General features: G+C 42.1%; 1 protein-coding gene across 3 annotated transcripts in view; it reads right to left on the bottom strand.

The window, feature by feature from the left end:
• Nucleotides 1-15,840, bottom strand: part of UNC79 (unc-79 subunit of NALCN channel complex) — a 195,281-nt gene that overhangs the window by 91,459 nt on the left and 87,982 nt on the right. For all 3 annotated transcript variants that reach the window (XM_045815776.2, XM_045815778.2, XM_045815777.2), the window contains 7 exons: nt 14,322-14,463; nt 11,297-11,376; nt 11,062-11,210; nt 7,113-7,270; nt 3,011-3,192; nt 1,133-1,334; nt 313-492 (listed from right to left, as the gene is read on the bottom strand). In XM_045815776.2, the coding sequence (XP_045671732.2) occupies nt 313-492; nt 1,133-1,334; nt 3,011-3,192; nt 7,113-7,270; nt 11,062-11,210; nt 11,297-11,376; nt 14,322-14,463 (1,093 nt within the window). The remainder of the gene's footprint in view (nt 1-312; nt 493-1,132; nt 1,335-3,010; nt 3,193-7,112; nt 7,271-11,061; nt 11,211-11,296; nt 11,377-14,321; nt 14,464-15,840) is intronic.

Below are 15,840 nucleotides of genomic sequence, written 5' to 3'. Positions count from 1 at the left end.
CACCGTCCTATCCGAGAACCCAGGAGCAGATGCCGTCTGCACGCTTCTGGCCAGGCATCAGTGGATTTGCTGCCTTCCGCATGGCAAAACAATCTACAACTGGACCAGGGCTTTGCTTCACCCGCAAACTGGAAAAAGCCCCCCCAGAGCCCTGACATTCTTGGGCTGACCCTCTAGGGAATCTGAAGCCCAAACCTATTGAAGGAGCTCAGTTTGCTAAATATGCTAGTCTCTATGAACATTCAACAAGACAAGTCAGCCTCAGAAAGACATTAAACAGATTTAAAGGAAGGAGGGAAGAAGATACTCAACGAATTTTGGAGGTTAAGGTCTCGGGGAGGGAGAGTGCCCTCTTGGATTCCACGGGCCCCTTCACGCTGTCTCTCAGAGAACGCACGCTCTTCTGGCGGTTCCTCGCGAAACGAGCCCTCTTGATCTTCCACAACGCTGCGTCACTGAGGTTGGCGACATTGGTCCTTACAGCAGTGATAGCTTTAGAGAAGGAATTAGACGTTATTTTCTTTAACGGGCTGTGTAGCACAACTAGTTTGAAACAATCCATCTGTGTGTATTTTCGAGATAAAAATACATCCTTCATGGACACATGAATCATTCATCTCTCATTCATGGGGAGTCTTATATAAGAAGCCATCACTACTGCCTATGATGCCTACTGCCTATGATTTTTCTGCTTAGACCATAAGATGACATTGTCTAATTTTTTTATTATCACTGAATACATAGTTGAGTGACCCACTTTTCCCATCTATTTAGAGCTGTAGTAACTAATAAGCATGCAAGAATGAATTTGCAAGGTGCAAATGTATCTCACAAAATTTCTCACAAACGCTGTAAACATGACGACTGAATCATATTTAAGGAACACACAGTCACAAATGGTTATCATAGGTCCTCAAGGAACGAGAAGAGTTTTGCTTTTGGAATGCCAGAAACTAGTTGATCTATGGATTACTACAGAGTTACTCAATAAATATTTAATAAACAGAGTTCATGAAGCCAGAGCATCCTCCACAATGGGAAATTAAGCCACGTGCAGAGTACGGTCTGCTTATCTAGCAGATAAGAGAACAGGAACTATGACTGTTTAAAGCAAGTTCTTTGTTTTGCTTACTTGTAGGAAAAGGAAATTCTTTGTTACAATCCAAATGTAGCTGAGCTTCCAAGGAAAGTGTCTCAAATCTGTTGACAAAGAACTCCCAGCTCAAGGCAGGAATATCTTGCTTAAGAAAATGCAGGAGTAAAAGTTTGCTCAGTATTGTGGGTCTATCTTTAACCACAGTATCAAACTGGAAATCAAGACAGAGACACAGACCCTGGGGCAGAGGGGGGAAGAAAGTTTAAGTCAGACATAAACATCTAAGTTACTTCAAAGCAAACACACTAAGCAAAGTCAGTGGAACAAGGCAAAACCCGAATCCATACATATAATGTAGAATAATCCAACTGCAATCTTTGATTACAAGTTTGGTAGAAATAAAATGCAGAAGAGGAACTTCTCCCAACTGCCGAATATCTCTTGCATTTTAATTCAGAAACCTAAACTAAATGTATGTTATTTGTTTTCAGATGCAGTCATTAATAACCACCTATCCAAATGCTCTCAAACCAATGTTTCTTTTTTCAATGTCTGTAGTTTCTATTAAAAGAGGCATACATCCAAAGCTACATTTGAGAACACACAATACGGTTTTCTAATTTCCTTTCAAAGCTAAACGCCGTGGTTCTAAAAGAAAGTAAATTAATTTTGTCTTCTTGGAATGTGAGTGGCACACAGAATCTTAAAAAATCAAGTTGGACTGGATTGAGCATCCATTTCTCCAGTATATGACTCTATTTACCATTCCCTGTTTCCTGACTGAATGAAACTTAGAAACCGTAATTCACCCAAACAATCTATTAATTCATTCAACTCTCATCTACTAAGTGCCTCCTACATTCTAGGCCCTGGGTTGGAAGACTACCTAGTCTTCCTAAGACCAACAGAGAAGGAGTATCCAGAAGACAATTGGGAATTTTTATAAGGGAGGCTGTGGGTGCACAGTCAGCATAACCACTGAATTTCTCAGATCCTGCACTTTTTTCTTGGTCTCTTTTACAGGAAGCAGTGTATAGATACAGATACAGTTAAGAACATGGACTTTATTGTGACTTAGAACCTGAGTCTGCCCTGCCACATACTAGCTACCTGACCCTGAAAAAGTTACCTACCCCTTCCAACCCTCGGCTTCTCTATCTGTAAAATGGGAACCCACAAGGTTATCGTGGGGATTAAATGAGACAATGGATGATGAGACACTTAACACACTGTCCTAGAAAAACAGTACCTATTTGACAAATTTAAGCTCTTGCCATTATTATTAGTTTTAATTATAATGATATAGTAATAAACTGGGTGCTAATGTGGGAAAACAGGAGATCAGTACTTTGGAGGTTCTAGTCTTGGTTCTTCCACTAACTCTCTCTGTGTCCTTTGAAGAGCCATATTATCTCTCCCAGACTTGAGTTCTTCAATTATAAAATAAAGGCGCCAAATAAAATAAATATGCGACTCTTTCCAGGTCTCATGTTTCATGCTCCTTTGACTTTCATTGTGGTAGGCATATTTGCCTTCTCGGGTCTTGCTTTGATTTATATTATAACTCGTCACAGAGATGATTTCTCTTAGTATCTAGCCTCTAATGACAAGAGCTCCCAGCCCAGGAGCCAGCTACATAGTATAAGATAAACCAGCCTGTTCAAAAATCTGCCACACAAAAAAAGTTATTCAACTACTGTCTCTGTCAAAAGCGATATCACCATATGAACAAAGACTGAGAAGAAAGTACTAAGAAATAAAAACAAGAGGTCTGTTAATAAGATGTGTTTCTGGAGGGTTTTCCCCATTTAAAAGTTCCCACTGTTTCTGCTGTCCTCATCATCAGTACTGTACGTGTTCAGTGGATCAGAGAACCATCCGCAGAGCAGACAACACACATCTGAGGGACGTCACCTGCAACGCTGGCCTCTTGATGGTGTCAAGCAGGAGACCAGCCCTGGTAGCCACTGCTGGGTTGACGTCCTCCACAGCTGTCAGAAAGCAGCAGAAGGCATGTGCCAGGGAGTATTTCAGCAGGTGGTTTTTGGTCACTGAATGAATATCCAAAAATCTACAAATTACAGCCACTTTTTCCACTGCAATGGAAAAGGCAGAGGACAAAAAAAAAAAAAAAAAAGACACTTATTTAGACAAAAACTGAACCCATAAAGAAAAACTCAACTCTGGGGCCCCCACACCCTGTTTTGAGAAACCAAAAGGAAATTCTAATGCCACCTTCTTGAATGTTCCTTTTCATAGGTGCAACAGAGACTGTTTCCACCTAGTGCAGTACTTTTCTGCTGGGCAGCCTTGATTTAACTGTGGGTTGTCCTTTCTTTTTCTTTTTTTTTTTATGGTCTTCCTCATTGTTTAATTCAAACTATACTTCAAACTATTCAAAATGCCTCCATGCTCACTTCTCTGTCCAACCACAGGCCCTTCTGCAGACCACACAGGAGACAGGAGGTGCCCACCAGACCTGGCTTTAGATTCTGGACCCCCTACTGCACTCGTACTATGTCACGATATGAAGTGACAACAAACAGACTTCCTAGGGCTATAGAAGCCATATATTTTTTATATGCAATAGATGCATGGTTACTTGATAGATTTCTTTTTTTAATTAAATTATTAAAGATTTTATTTATTTATTTATTTATTTGAGAGAGAGAGCACAAGCATGGGAAGGGGTACAGAAAGAGAGAGAGAGAAGCAGACTCCCCACCAAGCACGTAGCCCAATGTGGGGCTCAATCCCAGGACCCTGAGATCATGACCTGAGCCAAAAGCAGATGCTTAACTGACTGAGCCACCCACTCACCCCATAATTAAATTTTTAAAAAATATTTTATTTATTTGACAGACAGTGAGTGAGAGAGAAAGACCACAAGCAGGGGGAGGGGCAGAGGAAGAAGCAGACTCCCTGCTGAGCCAGGAGCCCAACTCCGGGATTATCACCTGAGCTGAAAGCAGATGTTTAACTGACCGAGCCACCTAGGTGTCCTAATAAAGCTTTTATTTTAATTCCAGTATAGTTAACATGCAGTGTTATATTAGATTCAGGTGTATAATATAGTGATTCAACAATTCCATACATTGCTCAGTGCTCATCATGGTAGGTGTGCTCATTAATTCCCATCACCTATTTCACCCCCCCCCAACTCCATAAGTCAGCCAGAGATGGATTTGTAATTATTCTGCAAATCTGTGTTAAATGATTCCAGGTACTCTTAATATATGGCTTTATAAAAAGTTAAAGGAGCTAGCGAAGTAATATAGTGCCATGAAAATAAAGCATTTCAGTACATTGCTTAAGCTATTTCAGTAGCCTAGAATATTCTTTCTGTTCCTCTCTGCTTATGGTGTTCTACTATCCTTAAAGAACCTGCTGCTGAAATTCTACCTGCTCTGTAAAAGTCTACTCTGACATAGAGTGGCCTTTTGGTCCCATGAACTCCTGCAAAACTACTGTTCATTTACACCCTGTTTATTTACGTAGGGTATTTGTGTGCCCACATACAGCTGTATGACGTATCTGCTTTTGTGGTCTTGAATTGTATCTTTAGTTTCTTAACCTCCTACGTGTTTATATTTGGTTTCATCAATTAAATTAGTAGCTTCTTGAGAGCAGGAATCTGCTCTTATACTTCTTTTTATTGGTCCCACAGTGCTTAGCACATATAACATTTATTCAGTAAATTCACCAATTCACTTATTTTAAAAATATATACTTAAAAATAATTTGTATATATACTTAAAATATATACTTAAAAATATATTTATGCATATTATATATTATATATATTTATTATATATATTATATGTGTATTATATATTATATTTTACATTACATATAAATATAATATTTTATATTATATATATAATATATATATATATAAAACTAAGAAACTGTCCTAGATACATGAAGGAGGATGGAAGTAACTGGAAAAACGAATTGTTATGAACTCAGTGTGCTCCTCTCCCCCCACACGCACACCAAATACCGTATGCTGACGCCTTAACCCTCAATGTGATGGCATTCAGAGGTGGGGCCTTTGGGAGATAAGTGAAGTCATGAGGGTAGGGCCCCCACGATGGGATTTGTATCCTTATAAGAAGAGGAAGGGAACCAGAGCTCTCTAATTCTCTCTCTGCCATGTGGGGACACAGAGAGGAGGCAGTCATCTACAAGACAGAAAGAGAGCCCTCACTAAAGAACCATATGTTCTCGGCACCTTGATCGTGGACTTCCCATCATCCAGAACTGTGAGAAAATGAATGTCTGTTGTTTAAGCCCCCCAACCTATGGTATTCTGTTACAACCTGAGCAACCTACGCGCACTAATATATGAATCATCCCCAAGTCTTGGCTTAAAAGTCAAGCTGACTAAAGAAATAAGACAGGTGTGACAATAACTGAAACGTAATCTAAAGAGCTATAGACCCCACTAAGGAGGTGTAACTAAAAATCGATAGAGGTGGCGTGTGAATGGACCTTGAAGAGAAGAGGATTTCAGATGGAGAGCAGAGTGGCCAAGACAAGGTTGAAGGAAGCCGGAAGCAATGGGGAAGTTGTGACGGAATATCAGAAAGAAGAGCAGGAAATGAGGCTGCAAGTACTCGCAGTTAGACCGGGAGAGGCTTTGACTGTCAGTGTAAGGACTCTGAACTTTATTACTTTAGTCTCTATGCTTTTTTGAATAGAAAAGCGACATAATCAGAGCTGCAATTCAGAATAATCTACTTCTTAAATTGGACCGGAAGAGCATAAATATTTATCTGCTTTATTTGTATTTAAATACCTGTAAAATGTTGCAAACACCAGGTGGCCCGGGGCTAGGAAATGTTACTCTAATTCTCTAAAACATCAGATGTTATCCCATCAAACAGCCCCAGGCGTTCGCCGGGCATTAAGAAGTAAGACCTCTGTGATGTGGCCAGATATTAGCGAGTGTGTAATAGTTAATTCACCTAATGGAACTTCCATTTCTTTGTCAAATTTTGGAGACATTGAAACACATGGAACCATTCTGATAAGGCACACAATGGCATGCGGGCCCTGCTTGCTGCTCCCGAGAATGGGAGTCCTAGCAGATTGGGGTGATGGTGAAGGCAGCCAACATGAGGCTAAAAGAACACGTCCAAGTTCCCTCCTTACCGTGTTCCTCCGAGAACTTGCCATTCTAAGTACCAGGAAATCATACCCATCACTGCCCTAGACTTGATCCCTGATGCTTCAGTGGAAGATTCTAACAGCAGAGATTCTCAAACTTCACTGAATTACCTGGAGACCTTGTTAAAAATGTACATTCCTGGCTTTACCCCCTAAGATTCTAATTCAGTAGGTCTAGGGATGGGTCCCAGCCATCTGTGTGTTTAAAGAACATTCCCAGTTACTTTGATACAAGTAACCTATTGTATCATGTTGTATTATATATTATATCGACTACATAATACCATGTATCATGTAGACTGTATAACTTATCATTCAAGCCAGGATCCATTTGAGTGTAAACAAGCACACAAGTAGTAAATATACCTGGACAACAGGCATAAACTAGGAGTATCCTAGGCAAACCTGAACAGGGTCACCCTACCTGAGGATGACTCTGCAAAATACTATTATAAAGAAAGCTCAGTTAAGTAGAACGACCAAAGAACACTAGCAAGGAAGACAGTACTCTTTAAAAAGAAAGGACGAGGGGCACCTGGGTGGCTCAGTCTATTGAGTGCCCCACTCTTGATTTTGGCTCAGTTCATGATCTCAGGGTCATGAGATCAAGCCCTACATCATCAGGCTCTGCACTCAGTGCAGAATCTGCTTGAGATTCTCTCTCTCTCCCTCCTCCATCTCCCCACTTGTGCGTGAGCTCTCCCTCTCTCTCTCTAAATATGTAAATAAATAAAATCTTTAAAAGAAAATTTAAAGAGAGGAGGGTCAACAAGAGACGTCATGACTGGACATCTGGTTTACCTTGTGACACCCCCAGAGAATTTTTAAGCTAATACAGAGGTACCTGCTTCAAACCTCATCTTCCAGTCTTTGCTGTTGAAATTGCCATTTATGATTGTCCAGAAGATGTCAGCACCATGAGGAAGTGACAAAGCATGGAGAAGCAGAGGAACTGCCAATGAAGATAATTGGGAGAACTCAGATTTGACGACTCTCCACAGGCTAAGGAAGCAAGAAGCAAAGTGGTTACAGTTATGATAACCTTTCTAGAAAACAAACACAATTATCTCAGTTTATGGGAAATGTCATTAACAGGCAGCTGGTAGGGATGATTTTGGTGAAGTTACACCCATCTGCAAGACTAAAATCCTCTGACAAAGCTTTCCTAAATCTCTGTTCTGTTCATTTTTTTTTTAAAGAAATTACTTTTAGGTAACAACACAGAAAAACACCACTTAATACTACATTTTAACATAAGAAATAAAAATTATATATTAGAAATTCAGGTATATAAATGAGCGATGACTTAAAAATATACAAAATTGATCTGGTTTTGTTAAGATGATGGGGTGAAAAGTGATTTTTTAAAAATTTTCTTATAGTGAATATCTGGAGAGCTCTGTTGATTTTGCCTGCCCGGCAGCCTTTCCTCTTTATTCTAGCAAAGAACAACTCTATTTCTATTAAGAACAGCCTCTCTACCAACTAGCAGGGCTATCAGTCAAGGTCCTCCCCTTCCTTATTGTATGAGTGAACCCAAAACCCAGGCTGATCAAGGTAATTGAAGGAAGCAAACCATATGCAGTACTGCTAGAAAACCATCCCAGCAACAAAAAAGCCTGGAATTCACCAGTCCCACATGGCTTTCCCAATTCTCTAGGGCAGCCTTGTTTGAAATCAGGAAGATAGTGTCCTTCCCCAGATCACTTCACTGTTCATCATGGCTTTTGTGTCAGGGTGGTACTTTGAGGAAAAACCTGGGCTATGTAGCCCAAAGGTTAAGGCAGAGATCCCACAGCACCAGCAATCCATTTGGCCTGGGTAAATGTCCTATAGAGTCTGCCTTTATTTGTTTGTTTGTTTGTTTAGTTAGAGAGCAGGGAGGAGGGGCAGAGGGACAGAGAGAGAGAATCTCAAGCAGGCTCCATGCTCAATGCGCTGCCCAATGCAGGGCTTGATCTCAAGACCCAGATGAGATCATGACCTGAGCCAAAAGCAAGACTCGGACGCTTAACCAACTGAGCCACCCTGGTGCCTCCTGTAGAGGGTGCTTTAACAACAAAAGTTGGCCTACTTAGTAGTCCTCCTCCCACTGAATGAACAGAACTTCTGCCTATCTCCCAACCCTACTCCTTCATGGCTTTTGCCTGGACTTTCTCATCCATATGCTCAGATCAGTCCTACTCTTCCCCACATCCAGGTCAGCCAGGTCTACCCTTCCACCAGCTCCTCCCATTCCACCTGTACAAGTCCCATTTTATCATAAGAAAACTTCTGGAGACTCTCCACTTTTCCCATTCTATGCTTCTGTACTGGGTTGAACAGTGTCCCTACCCAAGATATTTCTAATCCTGACTAAGAATTCTTTTCCCTCGGGGGCGCCTGGGTGGCACAGCGGTTAAGCGTCTGCCTTCGGCTCGGGGCGTGATCCCAGCGTTATGGGATCGAGCCCCACATCAGGCTCCTCTGCTAGGAGCCTGTTTCTTCCTCTCCCACTCCCCCTGCCTGTGTTCCCTCTCTCGCTGGCTGTCTCTATCTCTGTCAAATAAATAAACAAAAAATCTTAAAAAAAAAAAAAAAAGAATTATTTTCCCTCTTTTCCATACTCTTCTCCCAAACATCAATCTTCTTCTGATATCATTTGCCTCCCGTCTTAGACTGGATCTCAGAGTCAACCATTTCCTCACTCCAAAATTCCTCATCCCCCTGACTGCCACCATAATCAAATCACAAATCCCTACTCCTGAATAAACCCCCAATGCCCCCTTGTCTCATCCACTCCCAGACCCCAGAACTAACTTGGTCCTACTAACTCCTACTAACTTGGTCCACCACAAACTGGTGCTAGCTAAATTCAGCTTGATGCTGAAGCTGACCATTCTTCGATTACTTCTTGTTGACACCCTACTGTTTTCCTCCATGAGCTATTCCATACTTTTTTCCGTGTTCCTTGAGCTCTCAACCGAATCTCTATCCCCCTCCCTTTCGGGGAAAGACATCAGGATGCGCTACTCTTAAGGTTCAGTAATGAGCTCCCCTTGACACTTTATTTCTCTTTTCCTCAAAATATATCTCCTTTCAAAGAAAATAACATCCCCCCTCTCTTCCACTCTGCCCCCCCTTTGTTCTTGATCACATATTTTTGCCTTCCAGGACTTGGCTCTACCAGCTACTCCCTTTCCTCTAATCTTTTGCACTGACCATAAATATTTTCAGATCTAGATCTTAAAAATCCATAACATCCACTCCTTTTCCCCTCTAAATATCTGATCTGTCCCTCCTTTTCTATTAAACTTTTCAGAAGAAAGTTTTGTGCTATATCTTAACATTCCCAAAGTCCTTGCAACATGCTCTTTGTGCTCCCTTAAGTGTGGGTGGTCCCTAAGTGTCTCTCTTTCTTCATACTCATGCTATTAAAGTACAACTCTGACCCTGTTTGTTGTTTTAAGATCTTCCATAGATCTCCAAACATCATGAAGTGAAGTCCCTATCTTCGAGGCCCTTCACACTTGGGTCCCAACCTATTTCTCCACCTTCATTTTCCATTACTCCCTTAAGACCATCCCATGCAGCAAAAAATAAAACCTTGGTAGCACCTAAGTATGCCCTGCTCACTTCTTGTCCCTTCCTTCTAACTCTGCCATCTTTACTCTTGACATTCTCACTTTCAACAAAATGTCCTGCCCATCTCAAATCTCCCCCTGTTAAAATTTTATCATTCTCTCAATGTCCATCCAAATGGTATCTGCCCCTGAGACCTTCTCTAGTCATCTAGAAATGACCTCTCCCACCTCCAAACGATATAAAACAGTCATCCATCACACATCCCTTGGATTGACAGTGACTCACGTATACACAGGATGACCAAGTATCTTAGTTTGTCCAAAATCTTGGTCTACATCATACTAATTGATTGATGTTATTATGACGATCACCCCTTCTTCACTCTCAAAAGTAGATAATGTGAAGAATAAATTACGTGGTTGTCTTCAGTATAAATAGCACTCACCCCCTTCCAAACTCGATTGCAAATTCCCAAAGTGCCTAGAATAATAACATATATAGCAAGCCCCCAATAATGCCTGTTGAATGCATGAATGAACAAAGGAACAAAATGAGTGAAAAGACAGAGCCTCGCGTTGGTTTTGTCACCAAGTTAACCTAAGTCAACCTCTTCTTTCTTCTCATCACCTCATTCTGATACATTTAAATGAGGATAATATTTTTGTGACTTACTCCCAGGAAGACTCCTAACAGTTATTTTCAGTTATTTTCTGCTCAGGAAGAAAAACTCTATTTAAATCCAGGGCAATATTTTATTATTTTTCTCAAAATGCTTCAGCGGTCTCTAAAAATACTGTATCAGACAATATGTGGAGAGATTTTTTATGTCTATTAGCAGTGCTATTTCAAGTAAGGAATCGAGTAAGTATTTGGTATTAATATTATACTAGATCATATTACGTAAACAGTGATTAAGTACCTGTTGACATTTTTCCAGGGGACACTATACTCTTAAGCCACCCAACAACTGATGACCCAATAATCCTTATTTTGCCTCTTCTATTTCTACAGTGTCTAGCAAAGAAAGTTACCGTTCCTCCTGTTGATATAACTTAAACATTAGACTCAGTAAAAGAAATAAAAGCTATTCTCATAGGCAACTAGGCTGTCCTGGCTAAGAGAAATGGCCCAAATGAGTTGGTAAGTCTTGTCCTAACTTTGATTTTCACAGCTAAAGCCTAAAGTATAAACAACAACAACAACAACAAAAAGCTGCTAGGAAGACATACCTTGCAATCAACATGTGATCCTGAATGTGGGCTAAAAACTGAGGGTGGTCTTTTCTAGCAATGTATAAACACTCCCCATGTAGACAGAGAATCTTCAGGCAACTGAGCATATTAAAAAGAATGTCTGGCTCTTCAAACTTTGCCATTTCCTATGCAAAGAACCACATGGTTACTACTGGGTTATCTAAAATAGCAATGCCACCACACCAAACACTTAAATATCTCAAAAATATACCTGGAAAATGGTGTATATTAGTCTCAAAGTTACTGGAAGCTGTTGGTAGCAAAACTTTCTCTCAGTGTCATTCTTTATTGCTGGGAAGAAAAAATTACATGAAGGTTAGCATAGCTCCTCCTTTTCCCTACCACTCATGACCTGATCAAGACCATAAAACAAAGAGGACTGAAAATAAATATGTAATATATTCAAAGGTATTTTGTATAATGTTCTGATTTGCTCTCCAAGGTGGCACCTATCCCTTCTATGATGCCAGAGCAGGAAACCTTCTAGATTCATGGTTCTCAGCTTCCATGTAGCCCACCATATATATTCAGATGTCCTTGGCTCCCTGAAGCAACCCCAGCCTGGGCTTATGCTCCCGTGGGCAGTGAGTTCTGCTGCCACCTGGAGGGGTCTGGTGCCTGGCTAGGTACTCCTTCCTTATTGAAAGGGAGATAAGAAGGTATTAAAGAGAGGTATTCAAGTTGTATTAACACCTAAGGAGGAATTTATCCCATGGACTCATGCCAAAGGGAGTGTCTGAAAGAAGTTAGGCGCATTCAGATCAGAACAACTACTCATGGTTTTAATCTTCTTGTGAGTCTCTCTAATACCTTTGCCCCTACAGGTGGGATGGCAATATATGGTACCTGAGGTACGCTAGAGAAAAGAATTCACAAGTTAGCCAGAATTAGACACTAGTGTAAAATGTTTTCAAATCACCGTTCTAAGTTTTGGCAATCCCTGGAACCAGAGACAACGGGAGTCAAACTCTCTTGGAGTATATACTAAATAGTTCATTGATGATCTTCTGCTTTCGTGTATTTTAAATACTTGTTACTGGTCCTTGAATCTATTTTTTCTAGTGCGAGAGTTTTAGAAGTATTTTTAGTGGAGGACATATCTGACAGCTATAAAGAAAGAGGCACCAGGCCACAAAACGCAGAAACAGGAAATAGTCTGCAAGGAAGGAGGGATCACAGACACGTGTTGATAGAACACGTCTGCTCTGCCAGAGGAGCTCAAGACCATGGCCTGAAGGCCCGCGGAGCAGAAGCAGGACTGGGCTCAGAGCAGCAGAGAAGACTCATCTTGGAGGAAAATTAAGGGAGGCTTTCCTGAGGAGACCATTTATAACTCGACCTGCAAGACAGCAGGGAATAAAAGCAGGAAAATAGACCAGAGGCCGAAGTAGTGTGTGAGGGAGACAAACAGAGCAAATGTTGAAGCAAGGAAAAGAGTCATTCGTAAGAAGAAATTGCTTAATTTTAACCACTGTTCCTATAAAATCTTATGAGTAAATAAAAGTGGCAGTTAATTGATTTGTGTGCCATCTTAGGTTTAAAAGATATATTTGTATATAAAGAGTACAGGTCATTGGATCCTAAGTGACATCCTTGCTTCCTTTAGGCATTAATGCGTGACAGAAACAAGCCCTAGGCCCGGGTCTCAGGAAGTCATTGATTCTAACTAAACCAGGACACCCTGGTTCTAGTCTCAATGCTGCCACGAGCCAGTTGTTCAATATCTGGATTTCCAATTCCCAGATCTCTGCCCCAGATATACCCAGAATTGGGGGTGGTGGGTGGAGCTCATTCATTCTGTGTTTCAAATCCTCCTACGATCCTGGTGCTCCATCAGGGCCGCACGTAAGCCTAAAGCGCAAATTAGGAATGACGACTAAAGCTGCACGACCATGGGCACGTTTCATCCACCTGGGGGGTATTTTCCTCATCCGCAAAGTGAGAAGGCTGAATTAGATCAGCAGGTTTCCCGGTTCTTTTCTATAGACGATTTTGTTTAAAGAAACTCACTTAGAGCCCCAACGTATGAAAGAGAGCAGGTCAGCACACTCGGGGTGAAGCAGCGTGGGCGCCCGGGCTGCTCATTAGGACTTGCCCCTGTCTTCCCGCCATTTGCCACCCCAAATAAGGAAGGTCCAAAGGAAACAACACAGAGTGTGCAGCACTCCAAGGACATGCTGAGAACCAATGAAGTAGGTCATCTCAGGTGTTCTTTCAATTTCTAGGTTTCAACGGTTCTAAACAGAGTGATCCGGTTTATTCATACTCAGCTGATCACGCGTACGATTCATGCAGAAGCAGTTAGTTCCGACCAAGCATTTCATACTAATGAGACTAATGTCTTACTCAGACCTTGGTCTGAATGAGACACCCCAGGGCTGTAACAGACCCACACAATAGTCATTTAACAGTGTTTGCTGTTCACTGAAGGAATGACGGAAAGCCCATGATTCCCAAACTTTGGTTCTGGGGGTGGGCCGCCTGGTTCAGGGTAGTGGAAGCCGGAAGATAAAAAACGAGTCACATTTACTCCAGGTGCTGTACAAATTCCCAAAGTGACACAGTGCAGATCTAGAAATCAAGCTCTCCCAAAGGCACACGGGGTCATATGTGAAACTCCCCAAACTCCTTCAGACCACGAAGAGCTAGAGTATGATTCCAAGCCTGCCTGCCATTTTGCAGTCCCCGATTAGCGCACACATAGCTGCAAGCAAACTAGAAAGAAGCCATCCTTCCCCTAGCTCTGAGTGAAGCCAACAAGCCTCAGAGCAAAAAAGTGTGCAACTGTACACAGTAAGCCTGTCCAGGGACCTGGTCAAGCCCCTGGGGCACAGAAGCCGCATGAGCTCAGGTTCCATCGGCTCTATCCCAGAACACTCTGCCTTGGTCAAATGCCCTGAGAGGCTGTCGAGAGTGCCAGCACCCTCCACTCAGTCATCCCACCTTGGTTCATAGCTACTTCTCCACGAGGACCTACCGCACCGTGAGTAGGAAGGTGCTGCTAACGTGTGGGTTCTGTTGATATGAAGCATGTGCGGCCAGAAAGCAGCTCAGTGACCTCTGCTCTGCTACAAGCACAGGCTGGATCTGTTCGCTTCATGATCTGAGGGGAAATGGTTCATTTGCACCGTCTCCACTAGAGAAGCTAAGCCTGAACTTGCCCAAGTCGACAGTAATCTAAAAAACCAGAGTTCTGAACATTAGAACAGTGCTGAGAAATGGCAGAGTTCACCTACCAACATGTTCCGTGGGCTCGGTGCAATCGCCTGGGTTCTCCCCATGCTTGGTTGCTGGATTCTCCTCCTCCTCACCTTCAGGACCTATAATAAACTCTGGTCTGGAAGAAAGGAGGCTATCCTCAAGGCTGTCTGTGGGCTCCTGAAACAAACAGGACAAGCAGCCAGGTGAGCAGCCCGTTGGGGATATAAGGAACGGTTTTGCTTGGTTCCACAAAGATCCATTGTGTGCCTGCTGTGTCCCAGCCCTGTGCTGAGCCCCGAAGGACAAAGGCACAGGCCTCAGAAGAAACGTGAGCTCACTTCCGTAATAATTAAAGGGACTTTGGGTCAGCTGTTACTAAAACATTTTCATTCCCTTGCAATAAACATGGAAAAATCTCAAAAACATTAAATCGGCCTAGGCCCACTTTCCCTGTGATCATGTCCCACTCACCAAGGGATTCCAATCCGTGCACATTTTGTTCAGTAACAGTACTTAATGAGCAGGAAATAATACAGGGTTCACAGCAATATATTAACATGCACACACTGGTTGTTCGGAGACATCGAATTTTTAGGAGCAAGAAATCGCTATAACGTATGCATTAAAAGCTGGGTATGGCAAGCCAAGTGTCCGTCAACACATGAACAGAGAGACAAAAGGTGTTATATACATGCAGTGAAACATGAGCCAGCCTTACAGAGGAAGGAAGTCTGACACCTGCCATTGAGAGAACCTTTAGGACATGGCGCTAAGTGAAACAAGCCAGTCATAAAAGGACAATTTCTGCATGATTCCAGTTAAATGAGGTCTCTACAGTAGTCAAATTCAAAGATGCAGAAAGTAGAATGGAGGTGTCCAGGGGTCAGGGGAGGGGGGAAACAGGAGGTTCTTGTTTAGTGGGTGTAGAATTTCGGTTTTGCAAGATGACAAAGTTCTGGAGATGGGTTGTACCACGTGACTATACTATACAAGATATTATTTATAGACATGTCAGATATAATACATATGTATAAAACCTGCTGCAGAAATAGGTGAAATTAGGAAGATTAAAAGAGAGAGAGAACACTAGCTACGGCTGCCGCTTAAAATATCCATCTCCAGTGAAGCTCCAATTCTGGCCTTTTTCTTCCCTTCAAGTTCCACTTCAAATAACCTCTTTTAAAAATCATACTCTTTTAGCTAACACTTTAACCGGTACACATTTTTTTCAAGAATTATTTGACAGCCAGCTCAAGACTGATGGAGTGTCAGAGGGACACCCACAAGAAAACCAGCACTTAGCATAGGGGCTGCGAGGGCCCCAAAGAATCTCTCTGCCAACCTCACAGTTTTGCTAAGCCTGACCCTGTCCCTCGGTCACCCGTGAGCAAGGCACTAAATCACATTCTAAAGTAAGTTTCATGAAATTCGCTATGGTAAAGAGTTCTCTGCTGCGTACGGATTCTTCGATAACCCATGTGTGTAGAATCATCTTCCCAGATGGCAGGGACTGGTGTCACCCTTCTTGAGCTCAAGCCTCCTGCTAGCCCCGCC

Source organism: Ursus americanus, chromosome 26 (genome assembly GCF_024610735.1).
Source record: "Ursus americanus isolate L20-20 chromosome 26, mUrsAme1.1.p, whole genome shotgun sequence".
NCBI lineage: Eukaryota > Metazoa > Chordata > Mammalia > Carnivora > Ursidae > Ursus > Ursus americanus.
This window is presented reverse-complemented; position numbering and strand designations above follow the sequence as displayed.